This window comes from Myxine glutinosa, chromosome 1 (genome assembly GCF_964187855.1).
Source record: "Myxine glutinosa chromosome 1, kmMyxGlut1.1, whole genome shotgun sequence".
Taxonomy (NCBI): domain Eukaryota; kingdom Metazoa; phylum Chordata; class Myxini; order Myxiniformes; family Myxinidae; genus Myxine; species Myxine glutinosa.
In genome coordinates, this window is record NC_136261.1 from 75,341,268 (window position 1) to 75,366,528 (window position 25,261).

At 41.1% G+C, this 25,261-nt stretch overlaps 1 protein-coding gene across 2 annotated transcripts in view; it reads left to right on the plus strand.

Annotated features, from left to right (window-relative positions):
• Window positions 1–25,261, plus strand: part of LOC137425141 (phosphoglucomutase-like protein 5) — a 111,595-nt gene that overhangs the window by 61,481 nt on the left and 24,853 nt on the right. For both annotated transcript variants that reach the window (XM_068113275.2, XM_068113274.2), the window contains exon 7: window positions 22,565–22,680. In XM_068113275.2, the coding sequence (XP_067969376.1) occupies window positions 22,565–22,680 (116 nt within the window). The remainder of the gene's footprint in view (window positions 1–22,564; window positions 22,681–25,261) is intronic.

The following is a 25,261-nucleotide window of genomic DNA, read 5'->3' on the forward strand; positions in this document are numbered from 1 at the left end:
AAAAAGCTGGAATTCATCCGAGTTGCTTTAATCAAACCAAACACTCAGGCACTCTGAAAAGCCCGTTTATCGGGCAGCAATATATATACATATTATCCCGGAGCGTTTGCCCAGGAAAGGCGAGAGGGGGCGTGGCCCAGCGTCCTGGCTGCGGCCTGGCAAGTTGAGGGCGAGCCTGCCCGGGCGTCCTGGATGAGCCCGGCATGGTGATCGCTCCGCGTCCTTGATAGGTGCAAGGCGATTGTGAAAACCCAGCGGTAGCCGCTACAATATAATGTAACAAATACCATGAAACATTTACATTTTGTAGTCCATTGTATAATTTAAATAAACATAAATGCAAATTTCGCATGTGGAAAAAGTAAGTACACCCTTGGCTCTAATAGGTGGTATTGCCCCCTTTGGCAGAAACAGCCTCAAGTAGGCATTTCTTATAACTGTCTACCAGTCTCTGACATGGACTGGGAGAAATTTTTGCCCACTCCTCCATGTAGAATTCTTTCAGCTGTGCGATGTTTGAAGGGTTTCTTGCATGCACAGCTCGTTTCAAATCCCCCCACAACATCTCAATGGGATTTAGATCCGGGCTTTGACTTGGCCATTCCAGAACCCTCCATTTCTTTCTTTTCAGCCATTCCTTGGTGGATTTACTGGTATGTTTAGGGTCATTGTCATGTTGCAAGGTCCACCTTCGGTTGAGCTTCAACTTTCCGACAGATGGCCTCACATTATCCTCAAGCACCCTCTGGTACAATGAAGAATTCATAGTGGATTCTATGATGGTGAGCTGCCCAGGCCCTGATGCAGCAAAGCTGCCCCAAACCATAATATTTCCACCACCATGCTTTACAGTTGGTATCAGGTTCTTGTGGTCAAATGCTGTCTTTGGTTTTCACCAAACATGTCTTCTGGTACTGTGGCCAAATAGCTCTACCTTTGACTCATCTGTCCAGAGCACATTGTTCCAGAAGTGCTGGTCTTTGCCTCGGTGTTCATTGGCAAACTTTAGTCTTGCCCTGATGTTCTTTCTGGACAGCAAAGGTTTCCTCCTGACACACCTCCCATGTAGATCAAATTTGTGCAGCCTCTTTCTAATGGTAGACTCGTGCACTTTGACATCAACAGTGGCAAGAGCTACCTGTAGGTCCCGTGATGACATTCTGGGGTTCTTAGAGACTTCTTTCAGCATCTTGGGGTCTGCTCTCGGGCTGAACTTGCTGGGGCGGCCTGGCCTGAACAAGTTGGCAGTTGTTTGGAATCTTCTCCACTTGTGGATGATCTTCCGGACAGTCGAATGATCGATTTCAAATTGTTTGGAGATCTTTTTAAATCCCTTCCCAGACTCGTAGGCATCTCTAACCTTCGTTCTGAAGGCCTCAGAGAGCTCTTTTGATCTAGGCATGGTGACGCTGCATACTTCAACAACAAAGAGCAAACCAAACTAAATGTCTGAGGTTTAGATAAGACAGGTTCCTCCAAGATCCTCTCTAACGATGTTCTAATCATTTGCACCTGAGCTGGTGCACCTGATTCTAATTTTAGGTATTTGAAGTAGTGATAAATGTAGGGGTGTACTTACTTTTTCCACATGCGAAATTTGCATTTATGTTTATTTAAATTATACAATGGACTAGAAAATGTAAATGTTTCATGATATTTGTTTTATTATATCAACTTTATCTATCAATATTTTTGAAATGAAGATCAAATAGCTGTATGTTGAAATATGTTGAAAAAGTCAAAACTTTACATGGGGTGTACTTACTTTTTCACGAGACTGTACGTCCAAATTTGGACTTACCGTTCAGGTGTCACGTGGCAATTAGTCCGAAAAAAAATTCCTGAAAAAATGCAATTTTTGCACATGTTTAAGTACAACAAAAACATGTGAATAAATGGTGCATGCTTTAGGACACTGATGGTGTAAATTAATTGGCCTCTAATTTTTACTGAGTGTTTTAGCATGTTGTCAAAGACATACATACTGAATAATTTTAGAACAATAGAATTAGGCAATAATTAGACAAATTAATACATTATGAATGCGTGTGCAAATTGATCGATACATGTGCAAATTTTCAACTTCATCGGACCATCCCATCGATGGCCAAGATCAGTCGGGGAAAGCTCAAAATCACCCAGTTGAGTTAGCATTAAGTGCTGAGCATGAGGCAAGGAAGCAGCACGTCGTTTTAAAAAGTCTTTGCTAGGATTCGGCCAGGATTCGAACCACTGACCTCCCAGACTCAGTACAGACACTCTGTTTCACCACTTAGTCTGGTAGGCTTCATCCTCACCAATTTGCCTCATCTGCTCCAACTCGCCATCCTTCCAGGGTGGAATAACTTTATTTATTTACTTACTTTTACAGTGATAAATTGGCTCTTAGAGATGCTTGTCCACATATCATGTGCAGGGCAAAATCATTCGTAGATGTCAGTCCACTTTCCCATGAATTACACATTCATATATGGCACATGGGATTTGAACTTCGGTTCTCTGCATCGCGAACAAGAGGCTCTGATGGGAACAGTGACTGCGGCCAACAACGTTGGATCGAAAATAAATCAGTGAACAGCTGAACAGGCTTTCTCTTTTTCTCTTTTTTTTCCTTCATTTTTGAGATAGGAATTTTTAGAAAAAGACCAGATGTGGAATTTATTTATTTTCCAAGGAGTGTCCTAATGCACTTCCTGGTTGTTCTTGGATGAATAACTTTTGCATAACCATCAGCAGTTCATGATTCCAAGAGTCCTTCATGGTGTGACTGTTATTGTCCTATACATACCGCATGAAGTACTCCACACATGCAAGCTTCTCCATGAGCTCTCTGGTCCAATTAAAATTTAATAACAATTAATCCCGATCTAAATTAATTAACACTAGGTGTGCTGACCCGTCCTTCGCTGATGGTTTAATCAAAATATGGCATGTTGTACTTCACAAACATATTGCATGTCTATCTGTGAATCTCAATGAGGATGTAAAATGAAGTGAAACAATTGAAAAATGGATCGTTTGTAACACATAGTTGTTGTTTCTACTGTCATGGTGGCTGCAGTTGTTATTTGTGTGCTCCTTCTGTGTGCTCCTATCTATTGCTTCAAGAAGTATTACTATATATAATTTTGTGTGTTCCTTTCGTGTCCTTCTAAATAGTTCCTGCTATCGTAGAACAATAAATGCTATCGTTGGAACTGCAACATTGAGTTCTCATTACCGCTTCTTCTTCTCCACTGACCAAACTTGGCTACAATGATATTTGGTATGTTGCAACTCAATTAAGTTTGTTCACTGCATTAAAAAAATCGGGGTCTATAGAGGTCTGCTGGGGGTAAAAGTGACTCCACGTTTGACCCCCCAAAATAGGTATTTGCTCTCTTCTCTGATACTGCACGCAATATTTTGACGAAACTTGACCACAGCCTTCACCACCCATGCTGCACCAAAGTTTGTTCACGGCACTAAGAAAATCAAAGTCTACGGGGGTCTGCGGGGTGTCAAAATAGGTCCAGGTTTGACCCCCCAAAATAGATATTTGCTTTCTTCTCTGAAACGACACACACAATTTTGATGAAACTTGACCACCACCTTCACCATCCATGCTGTACCAAAGTTTGTTCACGGCATTAAAAAAAATCTGCACCATTGGAGTTCTACGGGGGGGGGAGTTCCCCCCCCAAAATAGGTATTTGCTTTCTTCTCAGAAACTACACACGCAATTTCGATGAAACTTCACCACAACCTTAATCATCCATGATGTACCAATGTTTGTTCAAGGCATTAGAGAAATTGGGGTCTTAGGAGGTATATCGGGTTTGGGGAAGGGGGGTTTCCCCCCAAAATAGGTGTGTTTCGTTGTTTAAAGTCTTATGATTATGTTAGTATGATTCTACATGCGGCCCTGTCTTCAAGCAACCATTGAAATTGGTTTAAAATAGCCTTAGTCAGTGCAGTATACTGTTTATTTTACTAGGTGAGCACCAGGGGTATTGCCCCTATGTTTATACTTGCGAGGTATATGTGCTACGCACAGGTGGGAGGCCACTTTCAAACAGACAATTTGGAAATGACAAATGTTGAACCTTTAACCAATAAATTCCAGATTCCTGTGCAGCCTTCAGTCAAGCATCATGCATTGACAGCAGGTTCATGAAGGATTTGGGCAAAAAACTTACTGCAACTGAATGTTTTTATATCCCGTCAATGGTGAAACTGTAAATTCCGAATCCACGAATGTCATGGGTGGAAACTATCATATCATTTCCTTTAAACTCTATCTCTCTATATTTCCATTCCAAACAGCAGCTATATTTTCCATTAATATAACAAAATACAATGTTACAAACACCCGTGATGTAAACGAAGGTAAACGCCATTCTCACATGATAACCAATGCAGACATATCTGCCGGCGAGAGGGCGGATACAAAACTCTTTGTTCGGGTCAAAAGTCAGTCATAATTGTATTGAGAAATTTATGAAACTTCCCATCCTCCTTAGGATTCATAAAAGCAGCGTCCTTCGGGTGAAAACCCTAAATTACAATTGTATTGAGATATTATCAAACCAGCGAATGTCCGTGAATAGGTGTTCACTTCTGGATCAGGAGCAGCTTCGTATGGATCGAAACTCAAAATTATAATTGTATTGAGGAATTTATGAAACCTCCTATCTACCTTACAACACCCGCTGGGACCCCAAAACGTTCCACAGGAGATTTGGCAGGGCTAGCCCCAAAACTGAGGGAGTAGTTTTGGGACTGACGCATCTGTTTTATAACATACAGTCATGTGAAAAAGTAAGTACACCCCATGTAAAGTTTTGACTTTTTCAACATATTTCAACATACAGCTATTTGATCTTTATTTCAACGATATTGATAGATAAAGGTGATATAAGATAACAAATATCATGAAACATTTACATTTTGTAGTCCATTGTATAATTTAAATAAACATGAATGCAAATTTTGCATGCGGAAAAAGTAGGTACACCCTTGGCTCTAATAGGTGGTCTTGCCCCCTTTGGCAGAAACAACCTCAAGTAGGCGTTTCTTATAACTGTCTACCAGTCTCTGACATCCTGGCCTGGTGTTGGCTGAGCGGTTAGGGTGCCGGCTTGGGTTCCTAGGATCCTGGGTTCGAATCCCGGTCGATCGCTGAATTAACGCCAGGGGGGTTGACTCAGCCTGCCATCCTTCCGAGGTCGGCAAATTGAGTACCAGCTTGCTGGGATGAATGATCACGGTGTGTACCCCGATTTAGAATAGGTACACCGTATCTCTGCGCATCGTAAGAGGCGACCAAGGGTTGGCGTCAGGAAGGGCACCCGGCCATAAAAACATTGCCTCAAACAGGGAACCATGATTGTCATGGGGCCCGCAATGCTAACCCCCGCTCTAGTGAGGAAAATGGCCTTAAAACGATCATTCATTCATATTCATAATCTCTGACATCGACTGGGACAAATTTTTGCCCACTCCTCCATGCAGAATTCTTTCAGCTGTGTGATGTTTGATGGGTTTCTTGCATGAACAGCTCGTTTCAAATCCCCCCACAACATCTCGATGGGATTTAGATCCGGGCTTTGACTTGGCCATTCCAGAACCCTTCATTTCTTTCTTTTCAGCCATTCCTTGGTGGATTTACTGGTATGTTTAGGGTCATTGTCATGCTGTAAGGTCCACCTTCGGTTGAGCTTCAACTTTCCGACAGATGGCCTCACATTATGCTCAAGCACCCTCTGGTACAATGAATAATTCATAGTGGATTCTATGATGGTGAGCTGCCCAGGCCCTGATGCAGCAAAGCTGCACCAAACCATAATATTTCCACCACCATGATTTACAGTTGGTATCAGGTTCTTGTGGTCAAATGCTGTCTTTGGTTTTCACCAAACATGTCTTCTGCTACTCTAGCCAAATAGCTCTACCTTAGACTCATCTGTCCAGAGCACATTGTTCCAGAAGTGCTGGTCTTTGCCTGGGTGTTCAATGGCAATCTTTAGTCTTGCCCTGATGTTCTTTCTGGACAGCAAAGGTTTCCTCCTGGCACACCTCCCATGTAGATCAAATTTGTGCAGCCTCTTTCTAATGGTAGACTCGTGCACTTTGACATCAACAGTGGCAAGAGCTACCTGAAGGTCCCGTGATGACATTCTGGGGGTTCTTCGAGACTTCTTTCAGCATCTTGCGGTCTGCTCTCGGGCTGAACTTGCTGGGGCGGCCTGGCCTGAACAAGTTGGCAGTTGTTTGGAATCTTCTCCACTTGTAAATGATCTTCCGGACAGTCGAATGATTGATTTCAAATTGTTTGGAGATCTTTTTAAATCCCTTCCCAGACTCGTAGGCATCTATAACCTTCTTTCTGAAGGCCTCAGAGAGCTCTTTTGATCCAGGCATGGCGACGCCGCACACTTCAACAACAAAGAGCAAACCAAACTAAATGTCTGAGGTTTAAATAAGACAGGTTCCTCCAAGATCCTCCCTAACGATGTTCTAATCATTTGCACCTGAGCTGGTGCACCTGATTCTAATTTTAGGTATTTGAAGTAGTGATAAATGTAGGCTGCAGGGTATTCAAAGTCAGTGTCCATGGTAATATGGTAGCTACCCATAATGTAGACGTAATGTAAGACGTTAGTGTAGGACAATATGGGGAAACCTTTATGACCATGAGCTACCCATAAATATTATTCCATTTGATTTTTATTTCACCAGCAGTGTTTTGTTAGGTATTCGAACAGTTCTGGATGGTGAGAACATGACATTTCAAAGAAAATAAATTGTGGACCACCCTAATATAGCGGTGTACTTACTTTTTCCACATGCGAAATTTGCATTTATGTTTATTTAAATTATACAATGGACTACAAAATGTAAATGTTTCATGATATTTGTTATATTATATCACCTTTATCTGTCAATATTGTTGAAATTAAGATCAAATAGCTGTATGTTGAAATATGTTGAAAAAGTCAAAACTTTACATGGGGTGTACTTACTTTTTCACGTGACTGTAGATGATAGCAGGAACCCTTTCAAAGAAGCGTGACACATGGACAGACGGACGCTTCCTTTTAATTAATAGACTATGAGGGATCATCCGCAGAATTAATTAGTTTGTTAACAAGAGTCTAATCATTAAACTCTAATGTATTGTTGCTGACATAGATGAAGGTCATCCATTTATTCCATTGGCACGATGTTGGGGAGATTTTGGGGTGGGTCGTTTCATGCAAACGAGGAGGGGTGGGGTTATAGTGAGGTTACAAACTCAGGAATCAGATCATTGACAATAAAGGCATTGCTTCCTATTTCTTTCGTTTTTTTTTTGGTTTTGTTTAAATAATCAGCGTCAATAGGTCCAATTGCACTTTGTGTGACGAGCACGAGATAGGATGTCCTCTCCGCATTCCGGAAAGCTGAAAGCCAAACCACCAGATCTCAAACCTTGCTTACCATCTGGCTATTCATGAAAAAATAGCAGCAATGCTGCAAATAGCATTGCTGCTATTTTTGCATGTCTATCTGTAGCAAAAAAAATAGCAGCAAATAGCAGCAAATAGCAGCAATGAAAAAATAGCAATGGAATGTAGCCATTCCGTGAACATACCTGTAGTTTCAAACAGTTAGATAATTATATAAAGCATACGATAATTAAATACAGTTAGACATGTTGATGGATTGGCCAATAGGATCTAGTGTGGGTTCGATTCCTGACCTGACTATAATAATATGAAGTTTTCTTACCAGGATCTTCAACATAGAAGGCCATTGGGCCCATCGTACCAGCATAATAGTTGCCAACCTATGGTTGTTTGCTCGTTGCTCCATCGTTTTTTAATGCTGAGCATCAAGCAAGGAAGCAACATTTTAAAGTTTTTGGAATGCCTCTGCCGAGATTACGAACCGCTGACCCTCCCAGACTCAGTGGGTACTCGAGCCATTATATGCCACCGGGTCTGGTTGAGTGTTCAAGTGTTTTTTCTGATTGGTGTTTTTCCAATTAGTATTAACTTATCGGATTGGTGTTTCACAGCATTACTAAATGCACCAACCCCTCAAATGGATGTTAAGCCGGATGTCCCCTCTGCTAGTATTCGTTTTGCGGGTGTTAGATGTTCCACGGTGTCTTTCGCGAAGTTATTCACCCTGGACAAAGTCAAAATTCCTTCCATGGCAACCTCTAGGAAGGCAAAGGAAACCAACGCAGTGTAAATCTGGGTATGAGGTTTCTTTGGGATCACTGAACCTGCTTTCAAAGGAAAAGAGTGTGAGAGAGAGAAGAGTGAGACAGAGAGAGGTAATTAGGAAACTTGGTGATGCCTCCTTGTTATAACGTATGGCGTTTGTATATATTCCTTGTATAAATCATGAATGGCATCCTTCATTTTGTAATGCATTCATATGTAACATGGATGGATGAGACAGAAGTATCATGTTCATTAAATATGGTTGTTGACAGTATTTTAAAGTTCAAGTGATATGTTTGGGATCCCATAATGGTGAAATCAAAACTGATGATGCCACGACATGTCATAGGTATAGTACTCTGCCCCTCGCTATTCCATCTCCAGGTGCTGTATGACGTCATTACCGTGCGCTGAAATCCTTCGGCGTCCGGCAATGACGCTCGCCGAAAGGGAGTACTCAGTTTTCACTCTGTTTGTTTGTTCCCTGCGATATCTCAGCCATGCTTTAAGCTGGAAAACTGAAATTTGGGCACAATAGTGAACACGTGCTTTGACAAAAATGGTATGGTTTTTTTTGATTAATCAATTAATTGATTAGTTACTTAATGATTATGCATTTATTAAGTACTTATTTATTTCCTTTCTCATCTGGGCAATATCTCAGGCACCTTTTGAGCTAGAAAGCTGATATTTGGACATGACAATGACCAAGTGATTTGGCTGTAAAGGGTATTTTTTATTGATTAATTAATTAATTAATCGATTAATTATTTAATTTTTCTATTTATTAATTGATTTTCAAAAGGTTACAGAGTTGGATGAAGTAATGGTGGTTTAGAGATGCTCTTAGCCAATTGATTAATAAATTAATTATTTTATGATTTTTATTTATTTATTTTCATTATTAATCACTTATTTATTTCCTTTCTCATCTGGGCAATATCTCGGGCACCTTTTGAGCGAGGAAGCTGATATTTGGGCACGACAGTGACCCAGTGATATGGTTGTAAAGGGTAATTTTATTTTTATTTTTTGATGAATCAATGAATCAATTAATTACTTAATTTTCCTATTAATTAATTAATTTTCAAAAAGTTGCAGATTTGGATGAAGAAGCGGTGGTTTAGGTATTCTATTAGCCAATTGATTAAAAAATTGATTATTTTATGATTATTATTATTTTTAATTGCACAATTAATCAATCAATTATTGTACACCTCTCCAATTCCAATACCGTCTCTGTTTTGCACGGCGGCACTGTGGGACGCCGAAGGCATCCAGCAATGTCGCTGGCTGGAGGATATGTTATTTATTTATTTGGCATGGGGGCAGTGTGCTTTGAATGTAGCTCTACTTATTTAAATATTATCTTTATTTTTGTTGCGGTGATTCGAACTTCACCTGGACTTTTGTTTATAACTATGCTTTTGCATTAACTGCGGGTAAAGCCCGAAACCTCAGTACCTTGTGATCCTTTATGGCAGGAAACTTTAACCATTTCATTCTCACATGTTTACATGATTGTACTGTCAATGCAGACCGCTAGATCTTTGCTGGGATTAGAAATTACATTTTCAAGCTGTATATAACCATAATGAGCAATCATCACCCTTTTGTGTGTTAATTGTCTTTAACATTAATCGGGTTATCTTTATGTTGACCAGAAAATTCACATAATTATTCACTGGCCCATCCTCCCTGTTTCCTCTCTTGCCACCATCTTGATTTTCAGCACGTGATTCTGGGGATTGGTTACTTCCACCAAAAGTACAAATTACCAACAAACGTATTCTCTCTTTCTGATGTCATACTCTTCGCAGAGCGTCGGTACTACCAAATCAGCCTCCTTAGCAAAAGTTATACTAGGTGGTTTGCCATTGCCGTCCCAGCAGTAGGTAGGGCAGGAATTTGTAATTTGGTTAGGATGCTGGTGATATAGCTCACCTACTCTTTGCGAAGGACACGGTTGGGATCTTCAATGTTCACCAACTATTGCCGGCAGACAGGACACCTGTTTAACATCTATCCAAGGGAGGGCACACTCATTGATAAATGCCACTGCATGTAAAACACCAGGATGTGACAGTTTATAGCTGGGCCGAAATTCGAACCCAGGCTATACAGTTTAGAGGCGAGTGTGTGTACCTCTAGGCCATCCTGACATTTGTTTGGAGTCACTAACCTTGGTCCCTGTAGTCCCCTAAACTGCACTGCTCTTGGGACTGAGGGAGACCGAGAAGCCGTGCAATCTCAGGAAACCCTCCTTCCATTGGGCCATCTTTGCTATCCTGCATTCTGCCTTTTGGTGGTCCCTTCTCTCCAGGTCTATTTAGGAAAGTCCTCTCAGGTGTCAGTTTTCTCAAACAGAAATAGGAGTGCATGTTACAGACCTTTGACTACACGGCCACAGTTAACCTCTTCAATCATGGTACAAACTGCTCTGGAAAGATACTCGAGAATTATTTCCTCAAAACATTTATAGAAGACAAGGATATGCAAAGGATCTTAGATGGTAGGAGGCCATTCGGCCAACTGTGCCTGTTGTTTATTCACCCCATTTGCATATATAATTCTGTTATGTTTATAATTTTAATAAAATACTGTTCTTGTACTGTACGAACAACAACTTTTAAAACTTATTTTCCTTCTTTTATTTTTTCAATTTCTTTTGCTTTTTGCAAAGATCCTGAACTTCAGTTACATTGCCTTCAGAAAGTATTCACAGTTCATACCCCTTGACTTTTTCACATTATGTTATGTTACATCCTTAACTTAAAAAAATACATACATAAATACAATATACAATACAATACATAAAAAAAAAAAAAAAAAAAAAACTTAAAATGGATTAAATTGAGATTTTTTTTTGTCGCTGATCTACACATAATAGGCCGTAATGTCGAAGTGGAAATTTCTTTTTTAGAATTTATTACAAAAAAAAAAGAAAAAGAAATCAAGAAATATCTAATTTACATAAGTATTCAACCCCTTGAGTAATACTTCGTAGAAGCGCCTTTGGTAGTGATTACAGCTTTGAGTCTTATTGGGTATGTCTGTGTCATCTTTGCACATCTGCATTTGGAGAGTTTCTCCTATTCTTCCTTGCAGATTTACTCAAGCTCTGTCAAGTTGGATGGGGAGTGTCTGTGAACAGTAATCTTCAAGTCTTTCCACATATTCTCAATGGGATTCAAGTCTGGCCTTTGGCTGAGCCACTCGATGACTTTCACATTCTTGTTCTGAAGCAATTCCAGTGTTGCTTTGGCTGTATGCTTGGGGTCATTGTCCTGTTGGAACGTAAATATCCGCCACAGTCTAGGGTCTTTTGCACCCTGAAGCAGGTTCTCATCAAGGATGTCCCTGTATTTGGCTCTATTCATTATTCCGTCTATCCGTACAAGTCTCCCAGTCTCTGCCGCTGAAAAGCATCCCCATAGCATGATGCTGCCACCACCATGCTTCATGGTAGGGTTCGTGTTAGATGGGTGTTGTGTGTACTTGGTTTCCACTAGACATAGCACTTTGCATTCAGGCCAAAGAGTTCTATTTCTGTCATCAGACCACAGAACATTGTGCCTCATGCCCTCAGAATCTTTCACTTGCCTTTCTGCAAGTTCCAGGCATGCTGTCATGTGCCTTTTTCTCAGGAGTGGCTTCCATCTGGCCACTCTCCCATAAAGCCTAGATGTGTGAAGTGCTGTAGAGACTGTTGGCCTCCCAGCAGGTTCTCCCATCTCAGCCAAGGAACTCTGTAGTTCTGTCAGAGTGGTCATTGGGTTCTTGGTCACCTCCCTGACCAAGGCCCTTCTTGCCAACTTGCTCAGTTTGGTTGGACAGACAGCTCTAGGAAGAGTCTGGGTCATTCCATATTCTTTCCATTTCCTAATGATGGAGCTCACTGTGCTCTTGGGAACTTTTAACACTCTAGAAATTGTTTTATATCCTTACCCAGATCTATACCTCCTCACAATTCTATCTCGTAAGTCTACGGACAGTTCCTTGGACTTCATGGTAGAGTTTCTGCTCTGACATGCACTGTCAACTGTGGGATGTTGTAGAAAGTTGTTTCTTTCTAAATCATGTCAAATCAATTGAATTGACCACAGGTGGACTCAATCAAGTTGTAGAGATATCTCAAGGTTGATCACAGGAAATTGGATGCACCTGAGCTCAATTTGCAGTGTCATCGCATAGGGTCCTTCTGTGAAGACTTATTGACTTGAGACATTTCACCTTTTCACCTTCTCATTTGTAATTAATTTGTAAGACTTTCGAAAAAATAAAATTCCACTTTGACATTATGGTGTATTTTGTGTAGATCGGTGACAAAAAAAAAATACAAATTAATCCATTTTAAATTTAGGCTGTAACACCTAAATGTGAAAAGTCAAGGGGTGTGAATACTTTCTAAAACCGATATAAAGTATGGTACAATATCTCAAATCGTTGTGGATGGATTCAAACGAAATTTGGCAGAGAGGTAGTGTATGTGACAAGGATGAAATTATTAGATTTTGGTGAACATCGGGATTTGGATCTGGCTAGTAGAATTTTTAAAGTGATTCTTCACCATCGAGTGATCGGCCAAAAACGATAAATAGCACGATATCTCAAAGAGTTATAGACGGGTTTGGACGAAACTTGGTGGAGAGGTTGGGTGAGTGACAAGGACTAATCGATTCGATTTTGGTGAAGATCTGAATATGGATTCAGATATGATTAATTATTTATTTCTAAGTGATTCTTTACCATTGAGAGATAAGGTGAAAAGCGATTATATAACATGATATTTAAAAAAAGTTATGGACGAGTTGTGACTAAACTTGGTGGACGAGTTGGTTAGGTGACAAGAACAAGCCGATTAGATTTTGGTTCAGGTCCGAATCCACATCCGGCCTATCAGTGGGATACAAAACATAAACTGTTCAGCCTGGCGGAGGTATGTGCTCTACCAAGTGCCGTTCTAGTTTGATGCTGTTATAGAAAGTGCATACACAGCTGAGCATCCAACAAGATAGTCCAGATGTAGCATATTTACCTTTGAGGTGTCTGCACTTGGTTGGGTTAATCCACCCAAAGATAAACTGTTGCATTTGTGTTTCCTCGGTAGCACATTGCATCACATTGTGCGACGTCCATCAGATAGATGTACATTAAGTCAGGGACAGGTCTGATAGCATTAGTTGAGGAACATTAAAGATGCCATTGTGTCATTTATTAAGAGTAGGTAAGTTTATTTTTAAACCACCACTCAAAGAGTGGTGCTGCCTGACCCATCTTCAAATTGGGGTGGGGTGCCTCAATGCATGAAGGAACTCTTGGAACCTCACTGACATCGAAACATGGGACTGCAGCAAGACACAGACAGCCAATCGCCTAGTCGATGACTGTCCTATCCCCATATCATAGGAGGTTGATGGTCTCTCTCTCTTTATTTATGACCGGTTCTCTGATATTGCTCCTTCTGCTCGTTCTCTCAGTCCTCAGACCCTCCCCAGCAACTGCAGGATGCATATGTTCTTCCAATATCCCCCTTTTGGTTAAATTTCCAAAATCCAGGGTGACTGCAAACCTCAACTCTTATTCCTCACTTCTGCTGTCTGCGGGACCACTTTTCAGGGGCCTCTTTGTCTCACCCTTCTCTCTAGCGCAAAGCAGGCAGTGCATTGCCACATCATGTTATGCCTCAACCTGGCTCGTGATCTTTATGCCATTAAACCATCCTGACCCCATGAAGCCATCGTAACCCACCCTTTTTCCTAGTTTCATTGTTTCCTCCCCTCCTCTCACTCTCTTCCTTTCCTATTTGTTCATACCCTTGATATTTGTCCTATTGTCAGTTCTACTTTGCTGTTCCTTGAGGTTCTCTCCTGTAGAGAAAAAAAAGAACAAGGAAAGCAAGCACATAATTACAAATGGGAAGATCACAAGGAAAGTGTTACATTTTCAAGCAGGAAACAAGAAGGAAAGTTCTATCGAAAGCACAGCATAATGATGAAAGAGGGACTTATGGTCGGGCCTGGTTGAATCTCGGTGGCTGTTGGCTCTCGGTTCCAGCTGCGCAGCACAATCACAGTGCTCTCGCCTTCCTCCTCTTCCAATGATCAAGACTCTCTCTTACACCCCAGTCCCTCTTGTTCAGCTGTCAAGCCTGCTTGACTCCACCATGGCTGCCCGCTTGACCTCAATCCATTCTTAGAGTTGGCCAATCACTGGGAGTCCAAGCTGTAAACTGCCCATTCATCAGCCACTTGGAAACTCGGACTCCAAGTGATGGGAAAGAAGGGGTGGTGGATATAAAATGGGTGGAAAGTACAGTGATTCGAACCTGGGTAAAAAGTAAATTTGGTTCCACATGTCAGCTCTCAAACTATGACCTTAAGCCCCACTATTTGGACAAACAAACAGTTTTCCTATGCTGATTTACCTATCACACTCGGTCCTGAGCCGTCTAGCCTGGGTTCAAATCCAGACTCAGCTATAAACTGTCATCTTGGTGGTTTTACAGTTAAGTGATTCATCAATCCTTTCCATCCCTTGGTGGATGTCAAACGGGGAGTGATGTCTGCCGGCATTAGTTGGTGACTTCACGCAGGCACGCAGAGACCGAGCTCTTTTTATATTATTTATGAACTTACACCATTCCATTGGAGACTTATGCTGGAGTTTCCCAAGGTTCATTGGCTGCAGACATTTGATAACACTAATCCAAGTGGACTCTTGCCAACATCTCTGGCGTTTACCAACTCGGCTATACACAAATTAATGAGGTGTTATTTGAGCCCAAGATGATTCTTCTCTCACGCTATGCTGCACACACTCTTTTGTCTCCTTGAATGTCTATGTAATGGATTAATCCTGCTATAGTCTGAGAGTGAGCAACCCTAACCCACTACACCCATCCTATTTCCTCTTCTCCTTGTTAAAAGTGCCCCTCAGCATATCGAACTGCATTGCCAGGAGGATTGAGAATAAAGGACAATCAAATCCTTATCTGTCACTGTCTAACACTTTGTAAACAGTCATGGTGTGGTCAATGTAACTCACACAGTTTATATTGCAATCCTTGTGGGGGCACAATCACACGACAGGCCTTGCTAAGCCTTTGTAGACCACACAGATCAGAGGGCCAAAGTTGGCCGAGTGGAAATGCTGTTGGCACCACGTTACCATTATGATTTCCACTTTGGATGCCATCATCAAGCTTCAAGGAAGTGCCTGGTTGCAAATGCCAAACATCATATCAAACCAATATTTCATCATATTGCCTGTAGTCTTCCATTTAATGATGGTTAATTTGGGAATGGCCAGGATGGATAAAATCAGCCTAGTAGGGGTGCCCACTATACAAAAGCAGATCATCATTCAATCTTTGAACTCTGTTATCTTTCTCTGGGAGATGCTGCTCAAAATAATTAACCGGACTCGGTGGTACAGGCAGTCCCCGGGTTACGAACGAGTTCCGTTTTTAAGTCTGTCTGTAAGTCGAATTTGTATGTAAGTCGGAACAGTTACGTACGGTTCACATCTAGCGTCAATTAGTCAAATGTTTGTCTTAGTATATAGTATATATTTTACCGATAACATGTATAGGTATAAAAAACATGAAAGAAACATTTCTTAAACTGTTTAGATATAAAAGAAAAGATAATGATTAAAGGTTAACACTTACTCTCGTTCCGATTGATGTCTTGCATACCTTGAAACGATCATACCTTGATATATCTCTCCTCTATTTATCTCTTCTGGTGGGAGGCCAGAAGCAAACAGACAATGCAGAAACGGTGGATGCTAAAGCATGAAACCAATAAATTCCATATTCCTGTAGCACCTTCAGTCGCACGTCAGACATGGACAGCAAGTTCGTGAAGGACTTCCATGAAAAACGTACCCGTTCGCAAACAAACGGGTACGTTTGTTTCATTCCCAGTCGATGGCGATTTTGATCCTCCAACCAAATTACCAATAGCCTTTCCATTTCGATAATTAAACCACTGTGTTGCTTAAGGTGGGTTTTCACGGGACACGCGAACGGTTCGCGAAGGATGCGAATGTCGAAAAAATGGCAAAGTTCAACATTGGTATTTTAGGCTCCAAAAGTTCGCCAAACATGCGCGGGGGTTCGGAAGCGTCGTCAATTGTTTGCAGGAGTCGTTTTTTGTTCGGTGGGTATTTCAAAAATGTTTGAAACAGGATGCGAACAATTGACGACGCTTCCGAACCCCCGCGCATGTTTGGCGAACTTTTGGAGCCTAAAATACGAATGTTGGACTTTGCCATTTTTTTGACATTCGCATCCTTCGCGAACCGTTCGCGTGTCCCGTGAAAACCCACCTTTAGTGATAATTGTCACTTTCATTGGTACAGAGCCTTTTACATGCTCCATTACTCTCCCCTTGTCCTTTATAATTGTCCCGATCATTGACCGACTGTAGCCTAATGCTTTTCCAATGTTTGTTGGTGTTTCACCTCTCTCCGATCGCTTTATTATTTCCACTTTCATTTCAATCGTGATTGTTTTCCTTTTCTTCGATGCATCACCATCACTTGCATCCGATTTACGCTTTGGAGCCATGATTACGAGGGTAAACACACGAAAATTTTAAGTCAAAACACAACGCACACAACAGTGTTTACGCGATTCAACTTAAAATGGCGACGACGGCGTGGCGTTGTTCTCCCTCGGGCCGATGAACCACTGAAATGCGCAGTGTTTTGAGCATCGCCCAAAGTAGTCCGCCCGTTCGTTAGTACGAACCATTGTATGTAACTCGATTTTTTAAATAATAGGCTTTACGGAGGTCGGTACGTAAGTACGGGCGTTCGTAAGTCGGGCGTTCGTAACTCAGGGACTGCCTGTATAATGATTAGAGCATCCGCTCCGAGTCTGGGAGGTCGTCCGTTCGAATCCTGGCCGAGTCCCAGCAAAGGCTTTTTTTTTCTCAAAACGTTGTGGACGGATTCAAACGAAATTTGGCAGAGAGGTAGTGCATGTGACAAGGACGAAATGATTAGATTTTGGTGAAGATCCGGATTTGGATCTGGCTAGTACAATTTTTTAAGTGATTCTTCACCATCGAGTGATCGGTCAAAAACGATAAATAGCACGATATCTCAAAAAGTTATAGACGGGTTTGGACGAAACTTAGTGGAGAGGTTGGGTGAGTGACAAGGACTAATCGATTCGATTTTGGTGAAGATCTGAACATGGAGTCGGATATGAGAATTATTTAATTTCTAAGTGATTCTTCACCATTGAGAGATAAGGTGAAAAGCGATTATATAACATGATATTGAAAAAAGTTATGGACGAGTTGTGACTAAAATTGGTGGACGACATGTGCTGACATGCACAAAGTTTAAAATGACATGTGCTGCTTCCATGTTTGATGCTCAGCCTTTGAAAGCATAGAGCATGGATAAGGATATACAGACTTGGCATTTAATATGGAATATTTTTTTTGTGGGGGTGAACTTACTTTTCAAGATGACTTAGAACCAAAAGTTCATTGGAATTATGTTGAAATTATTGTAGATTTTGTTAATGTGACCTTTAAAAGAAACAAAAACCACATTTGACATTTCGAAGCAAATAAATTGATCCTTGAAAGTGATGGAAACTGATATCGAACTCAATTCACGGACAGTACTGTGTTAAACTTCTGTACGTTTTCCAGAAGTATCTCTTTATTTTGCACATTAGCCAAAAAAAAATTCAACAAAAACAAAAGCTAAATTATGACTGGGATTACGGACAGTAAAATTACAGTTCAGTACTTCGTGTAACCCCCATGAGCATTCAGGAGAGCACATACACGTCGAGGGATGCTGTTCACGAGATTTGCCAAGGTTTGGACAGGAATCGCTTGCCATGCAGTGACAATAGCCTGCTGCAATTCACGCACAGAGGTCGGCTGCTGGTCCAAGTGGTCGATTTGACGCATTAATTATGCCCACAAGTTCTCTATCGGATTCATATCCGGGGACATGGCAGGCCACTCCATATGCTCTACACCACGGTCAGCAAGAAAGTGTTGGATCATGCGAGCACGATGAGGCCGTGCATTGTCATCTTGGAAGACAAAGTTTCCTCGAAAGGCTGCATGAGCAAATGGAAGCAATGTTTCTTCCAGAATGGCCCTGTACTTGAACTGGTTCAGGTTTCCATTCAGAACAACCATGTCAGTTTTTCCCCCTGCATGAAAAGCAGCCCAAACGGTCACCCCACCACCTCCAGCTTGGACTCTTGGCACTATACAATCTTCGTTGTGGGCTTCATGCACTTGTCTGTGCACTCGGACACGGCCATCTTGACGATAGACCAGAAATCTAGACTCGTCACTGAAGGTCACGTGATTCCAGTGTCCTGGCTGCCATTGACGGTGCTCTCTGGCCCACTGCAATCGGCGCTGGCTGTGTTGTCTGGTCAGGCGTGGCTTTCTCAGGGGATGCCTGGCATGATAGCCTGCTTGAACCAGTCGTTGGTTGACTAGCCTTCTGGATACAGGCACATTTGTCAGTTGCTGCCACTCAGCCCGAAGCCGATTAGCTGACTTGGTATGGCCATTGCAGACTAACCGGTGCAGCTGGCAATCATCTCTCCTTGTGGTTCTGCGTGGACGTCCTGGCCTCGGTATTGGAGTAGGGACACCCCTCTGAGCATTTCGTTTCAGGATCTTTGACACCTGACCTTGAGTGATGCCATAATGCCGAGCAATAGCATGCTGTTTCATGCCAGAATTTCGTAAAGCCACCACTCCATGACAAACAGCATTGTCAAGTTGACGGACCATCTCCAGAGGAAGCGGCAGTAACTTTTATAGATGTGCAGCAGTTGTTTTCCACTAATACAGAACGCAACAACCCTTATATACCCGATTGTGAAGCCAATCGTCAAATGTACCTGTCCTTACATTTTGTCACACCACCTGTGATATAATCCTGTTATTGACTTCTTGCTGCGAAAGACAATCAGTGACATGGTTCTTTCAACAAAGACATCACCGAAGGGTAAAATAAACTCACCAGATTGATATACTGAGTTCAGAAAGTAAACCCAAGTCAAGAAAAAAAAATATTCCATATTAAATGCCAAGTCTGCAGTACGGCAGATAGGTGAAATATTTGGGAGAATTGTGATTTGGATGATACAAGCACGAGAGTTGGCACACAGTTAGAGTATGCCCTAAGGAAGATATTTGGCTATAGGGCCATCGTAGATTTGTCCTGTGACAACAATGGCAGCCATTTTTCAAAATGGCCTCCATTGCTTGTTATTTTACATATATTTGGTACATTACTGTGTATAAACTGTTGTTGTGGTCATTTAAGCTTGACATTTGGCAGATTAATTAAAAACCCCTAGCTATAGGGTTACCATATATTTGTCCTGTGAAAACAATGTTTTTAAATGGCCACCGTTTATATGGTATATTATGGTATATGGTATATGGTATATGGTACATGGTATATTAATTTGTATAAACTGTTGTTTGAATCATACAAGCATGGTATTTGGTACACAGTTAAATATTCTGCCTATTAGAGTCATCACAGATGTGTCCAATAAAAATGGCGCCCAATTTTTAGTACGGCAGATAGGTGAAATATTTGGGAGAATTGTGACTTGGATGATACAAACACGAGAGTTGGCACACAGTTAGAGTATGCCCTAAGGAAGATATTTGGCTATAGGGCCATCACAGATTTGTCCTGTGACAACAATGGCGGCCATTTTTCAAAAAAGGACAAATCTGCGATGGCCCTATAGCCAAATATCTTCCGAAGGACATACTCTGACTGTGTGCCAAATGCCATGCTTGTATTATCAAAGGCACAAATCCTGCACCTATCTGCCATACTAATAGAGTCAAACAACCACAAGATGGCAATACCAGTGCAGACTTTGATAGGCCTAATGGGCTTCTCCATTGAAATTCCTTGTAAGGGAAGATATATTATTATAGCTGTACCGTTTTTTGATGATATTTCAAGTTTTTGCAAATGGGATATGTGTAGAAAATTTTCACAAATGGAAAGAGGTGCTCCACCACTTGTGTTAGGATAGCGTGTGCCCTTTTCTTCGTTCCTACAAGTCAGTTTGAAAGGAGTTTCACACTATTGCCAGATAAAGTTTAATTCGAACTAGCAATGCTCTAACTTCTTGCTGACTTATTACATTCCGCATCAGGGAAATGTCAAATATCTTTGGGGGCCCTGGTACGTTTCACTATCGGTCTGCTTATTTTTACACACACTGCTCAAGTTAATGCTGTTAGTTGGGTTCCTGTAGTGGGTGTTAAAAATATGCTGTAGTAAATTTCATAAGAGTAGCCCATTGGGGAATGCGGCTTGGCACAGCTCGAGATTATCTCGAGCCTTGACTATCTTTGCCTCATTAGGACCTTCCCGGTCTATAATAACTGCAACTTCCCCCACAATACCTCGTGAATGGAAATTATACAGTGAGAAAGCATATAAGATTTTCTTAATAGTCAGAATGTTTTTTTTTTTCAACAGAAATTTAAAGCAGTGTATACAAAGTGCACATTTACAGGCATCGTGTGATTAGAGTCAGAGTAGTTGATGCATGGAATGGTCTCTCAAGAAAAGGTTTATATTGTAATTATGTAGGTACCTAGATGCATTGGGGATTGAGGGGTACAGGGATATTGGCAGGACTTGCAGGTGCAGTGCCTTCAGAAAGTATTCACACCCTTTGACGTTTTACACATTTTGTTGTGTTACAGCCTGAATTTAAAATGGATTAAATTGAGATTTTTTTGTCAATGATCTACAAATAATACCCCGTAATTTCAAAGTTTCATTTGTTTTCCGGAAATCTTTTACTGAAAGATTAAAAATGAAAAGCTGAAATGTCTTGAGTCAATAAGTGTTCAACCCTTTTACGATGACATTCCAAATTGAGCTCAGGTGCATCCAATTTTCCTTGATCATCCTTGAAATGTCTCTACAGCTTGATTGGAGTCCACCTGTGGCCAATTCAATTGATTGGACATGATTTTGAAAGAAACATCTTTATATATATGGTCACACAGAGCAGAAACTCTAGCATGGAGTCCAAGGAATTGTCCGTAGAACTCCGAGATAGAATTGTGAGGAGGTATAGATCTGGGGGAAGGGATATAAAACAATTTCTGGAGTGTTTAAAAGTTCTCAAGAGCACAGTGAGCAACATCATTAGGAAATGGAAAGAATATGGAACAACCCAGACTCTTCCTAGAGCTGGCCATCCGACCAAACTGAGCAACTGAGCAAGAAGGACCTTGGTCAGGGATATGACCAAGAATCTAAAGACCACTCTGACAGAACTACGGAGCTCCTTGGCTGAAATGGGAGAACCTGCTGGAAGGACAGCAGTCTCTGCAGCATTTCACAAATCTAGGCTTTATGGGAGAGTGGCCAGATGTCAGCCACTCCTGAGAAAAAGCCACATGACAGCACACCTGGAGTTTGTGAAAGCATGTGAAAGACTCTCAGAGCATGAGGCAAAAGATTCTGTCGTCTGATGAGATGAAAATTGAACACTGACAGCTCATCACTCATCTAACACCATCCCTACCATGAAGTATGGTGGTGGCAGCATCATGTTATGGGGATACTTTACATTGGTAGGGACTGGGAGACTTGTAAGGGTAGCGGGAACGATGAACGGATACAGGCAAAACCTTGAGGAGAACCTGCTTCAGAGTACAAAAGACCTTAGACTGCAGGGAAGATTTACATTCCAACAGGACAATGACCCCAATCATACAGCCAAAGCAACACTGGAATTGCTTCAGAACAAGAATGTGAAAGTCCTTGAGTGGTCCAGCCAAAGCCCAGACTTGAATCACATAGAGAATTTATGGATAGACTTGAAGATTGCTGTCTACCGACGCTCCCCATCCAACTTGACAGAGGTTGAATTTAGATGTGCAAAGCTGATACAGACATACCCAAGAAGATTGGAGTCACTGCCAAAGGCGCTTCTAAGAAGTATTGACTCAGGGAGTTTAATCCTTATGCAAATTAGATATTTCTTTATTTCATTTTTAATTATTTTGTAAAAGTTTCTAAAAATATAATTCCACTTTGACATTATGGGGTATCGGCTGTAATACAACACAATGTGAAAAAAGTCAAGGGGTGTGAATACTCTCCGAAGGCACTGCAGCTTGTATGTGGATGGGTGATGGTTTTTGGGGTTGGTGTAGCACAGGCATGATGGACTGAGTGGCCTTCTCCTCCACCAAAATTCCTTGAATATCGTTGTGTATTTGCTAGATGTGATTCTATTTGAAGACCACAATTCATCATCCTTTCCCTCCTTCCCCCACCCCTTCTCTATTTTACTCACTGTTTTCCAGAGTTGCAAAAGCAACCAAAATTACCTTGTACGAAACTCCTACAGGCTGGAATTACTTTGCGAACCTGATGGATGTCAACAAGTTATCGGTGTGCGGAGATGAGAGCTTTGGAGCAGGTATGTCACTCGGGTTAATAATGTTTGCATCTCAAACATGAATCCATGCCAAATAGCAAAGATTGTTTCATTTAAAGAATTGCTTTTGTTGTGTCATCCATCCGCATGATTGTTTAAATTAGTGATGATCCACAAACACTGATTGCATTCCTTTCTTATGCCAACTTCAATTTCATTCTGGTATCAACCAGTCTTGTCTTGTCTACAAGAACATAGTGAGATTGCAAAGAGCTTATGAGCTCAAAGGCCTAACCTCCAAATAACATTTCTGGAGCATAACTTTTGTTGCATGATAACATTTAATTAATTACGGATATACATGAATATATGGGAGGCATAAACATGTAAATTGTAAAGGAACTGATTAAAAGTCATTACAACTCAGGAAATCAATCATAATGTGGTTGATACTTGTGCAGGAGTCAAGGCTCATGGAAAATAACGAACACCACTTTGGCTTGGGACACTTTGCTGACAAGTTTGACAACTCACAGTTCACACACAACCTGAGAAAACACCCTGATTAAATTAATAAAAGGGTCTATAAGACGGTCCTCCAGTTTTTCTCAGAGCTCAGAATTTTACATTTTGACCACTGAGAAAATTTCACCTGCGACTGTTTAGGGATCATGGGAAGATGTTAAGTGGACCCAGTCGCCCCTTGAAGTTGACTTCAGAAGTGTACAAAATTAGTTATGAATTTCGACGTGATTTCCATCATTTTCAAGGAATGTGTGCATCCCTTTGCGAGTTACCAAATTCTCCAAGATTCTCAAAATTCTCGAAAATTCTCCTGCAAGACTATTTTCTGTCAGATCCGACCATAAAATCTCCAAAAGCTGCTTGAATACACTCATTCAGGTCTTGAAAGTTCACTGGTCAAGTTGCGTAAACCTTGCCCTTAAGAAAACCCCACAATAAGAAATTTCACGGAGTGACATCTAGCGAACGAGGTGGCCAGAGCATATTGTCGTTTATATTGCATATAACTAATTTTGTACACTTCTGAATACAATAAAATTTGTACCGCAAAAACATGAAATATGTAGATATATCCTGTAAATATTTTGTTTGATTTCGTTTCTTAGCAACATAATTACAGGGGTTCAAAAATGGGAATAGATAAATGGCCCACCCTGTGCAACCAGTTTTTTGCTAAAGGAAGTAAGTCTCTGTACAGGAGATAAATATGGATGAAGAATCTATCTAATTTTTACTTGGTGTGACAATGTTGAAGAGATGGCACACAATTGCCTTCGAGATGTCATGTCCAGGTTCGGTTCCCGACCTGACTTTAAGCAGGGCTTTTATCATAACGTGTCATCCTTTGGATGGGCATTAATTTAGGTGTCCCATCTGTTAGCATTATGGGTGGACAATGAGATCCGCTGGTGTCTTTCGTGAAGAGTGGGCAGGTTATCTTGGGCACCCTGAATAAATTACAAATTCCTGCCGCCTCAGTTCATGAAATTTATCGGCTAAAAACGATCCTCAGCCGACCCCACAAGGTTAAGGTTGGAACAATTGAGTCCATCACTAAAAACAGTACAAGGGGCATCTAATTCTTACTTTGAATGTAACTAAGGATGAAGTTTGGGTGCACTGTTGCAATCCCAAACTTACTTTAAAAAGTGTGAGGATGAAGTTGCTCGAGTTCCCTCCATCACTTAAATTATACTAGTCAGTGGCTTTGCTTGGGGTGGGTTGACCTGTTTGATGTGATTCCAAGGGAATTCTTATTATCGACTACTTTTGTAACTAGATGGTATTCATAGAATGCTTACCCTGCGCAGTCAACTTGGTGCGAGTGAACTCCTTTGTTTTTGAAGGTTTCTTTTTTCTTTGATCCAATATGGCTGCCAGACCATGTGACATAAATTTATATTCTCTAATATAATTGTTGCGTAGATCACGCTCAATAAATTTCAAAATGATCAGACTAAGCGTTGTCCCTGTCAATTTATGATGTCATAATGAAGGCACCAATGACATCATTAACATATCTTATTCCCCAAGGGGAGTGCTTAACATTGAGCCATATTTCAATTTTTTCCATGGAGTGGTTTCGGAGATATAGAGGTGCAACGTTTTTCGATTTTTCCAAGATGGCGCCTGTACCACGTGACCAATGACGTGATAATTATCATTAGAACAATTCTACAGGAGCAGCCGCTCATATTCTGAAAATTTCGTGTTCATCGGACTAACAGTTGCAGAGGATTTTTTTTTTCATACTGATCAGATCAAGCGTTGTACTTGTCGAATTATGACGTCATAATGGAAGCACCTATGACATCATCATTAACATATCTTATTCCACATGGGGTGTTCTTGACAATGAGCCATGTTTAAATTTTTTCCATTAAGCGGTTTGGGAGATATAGAGGTGTAACGTTTTTCCAAGATGGCGTCAGTACCACGTGACTTATGGCGTCATAATTATCAGCAAAAATATCTACAGGCAGAGGCGCTCCTACGGTAAAATTTCATGTCAATCGGACCAACGGTTGCCAAGAAAATTAATTTTTAAAATGCAGACACGGCACACGTACGGCACACGTACGCAACCGAATGCCTGACC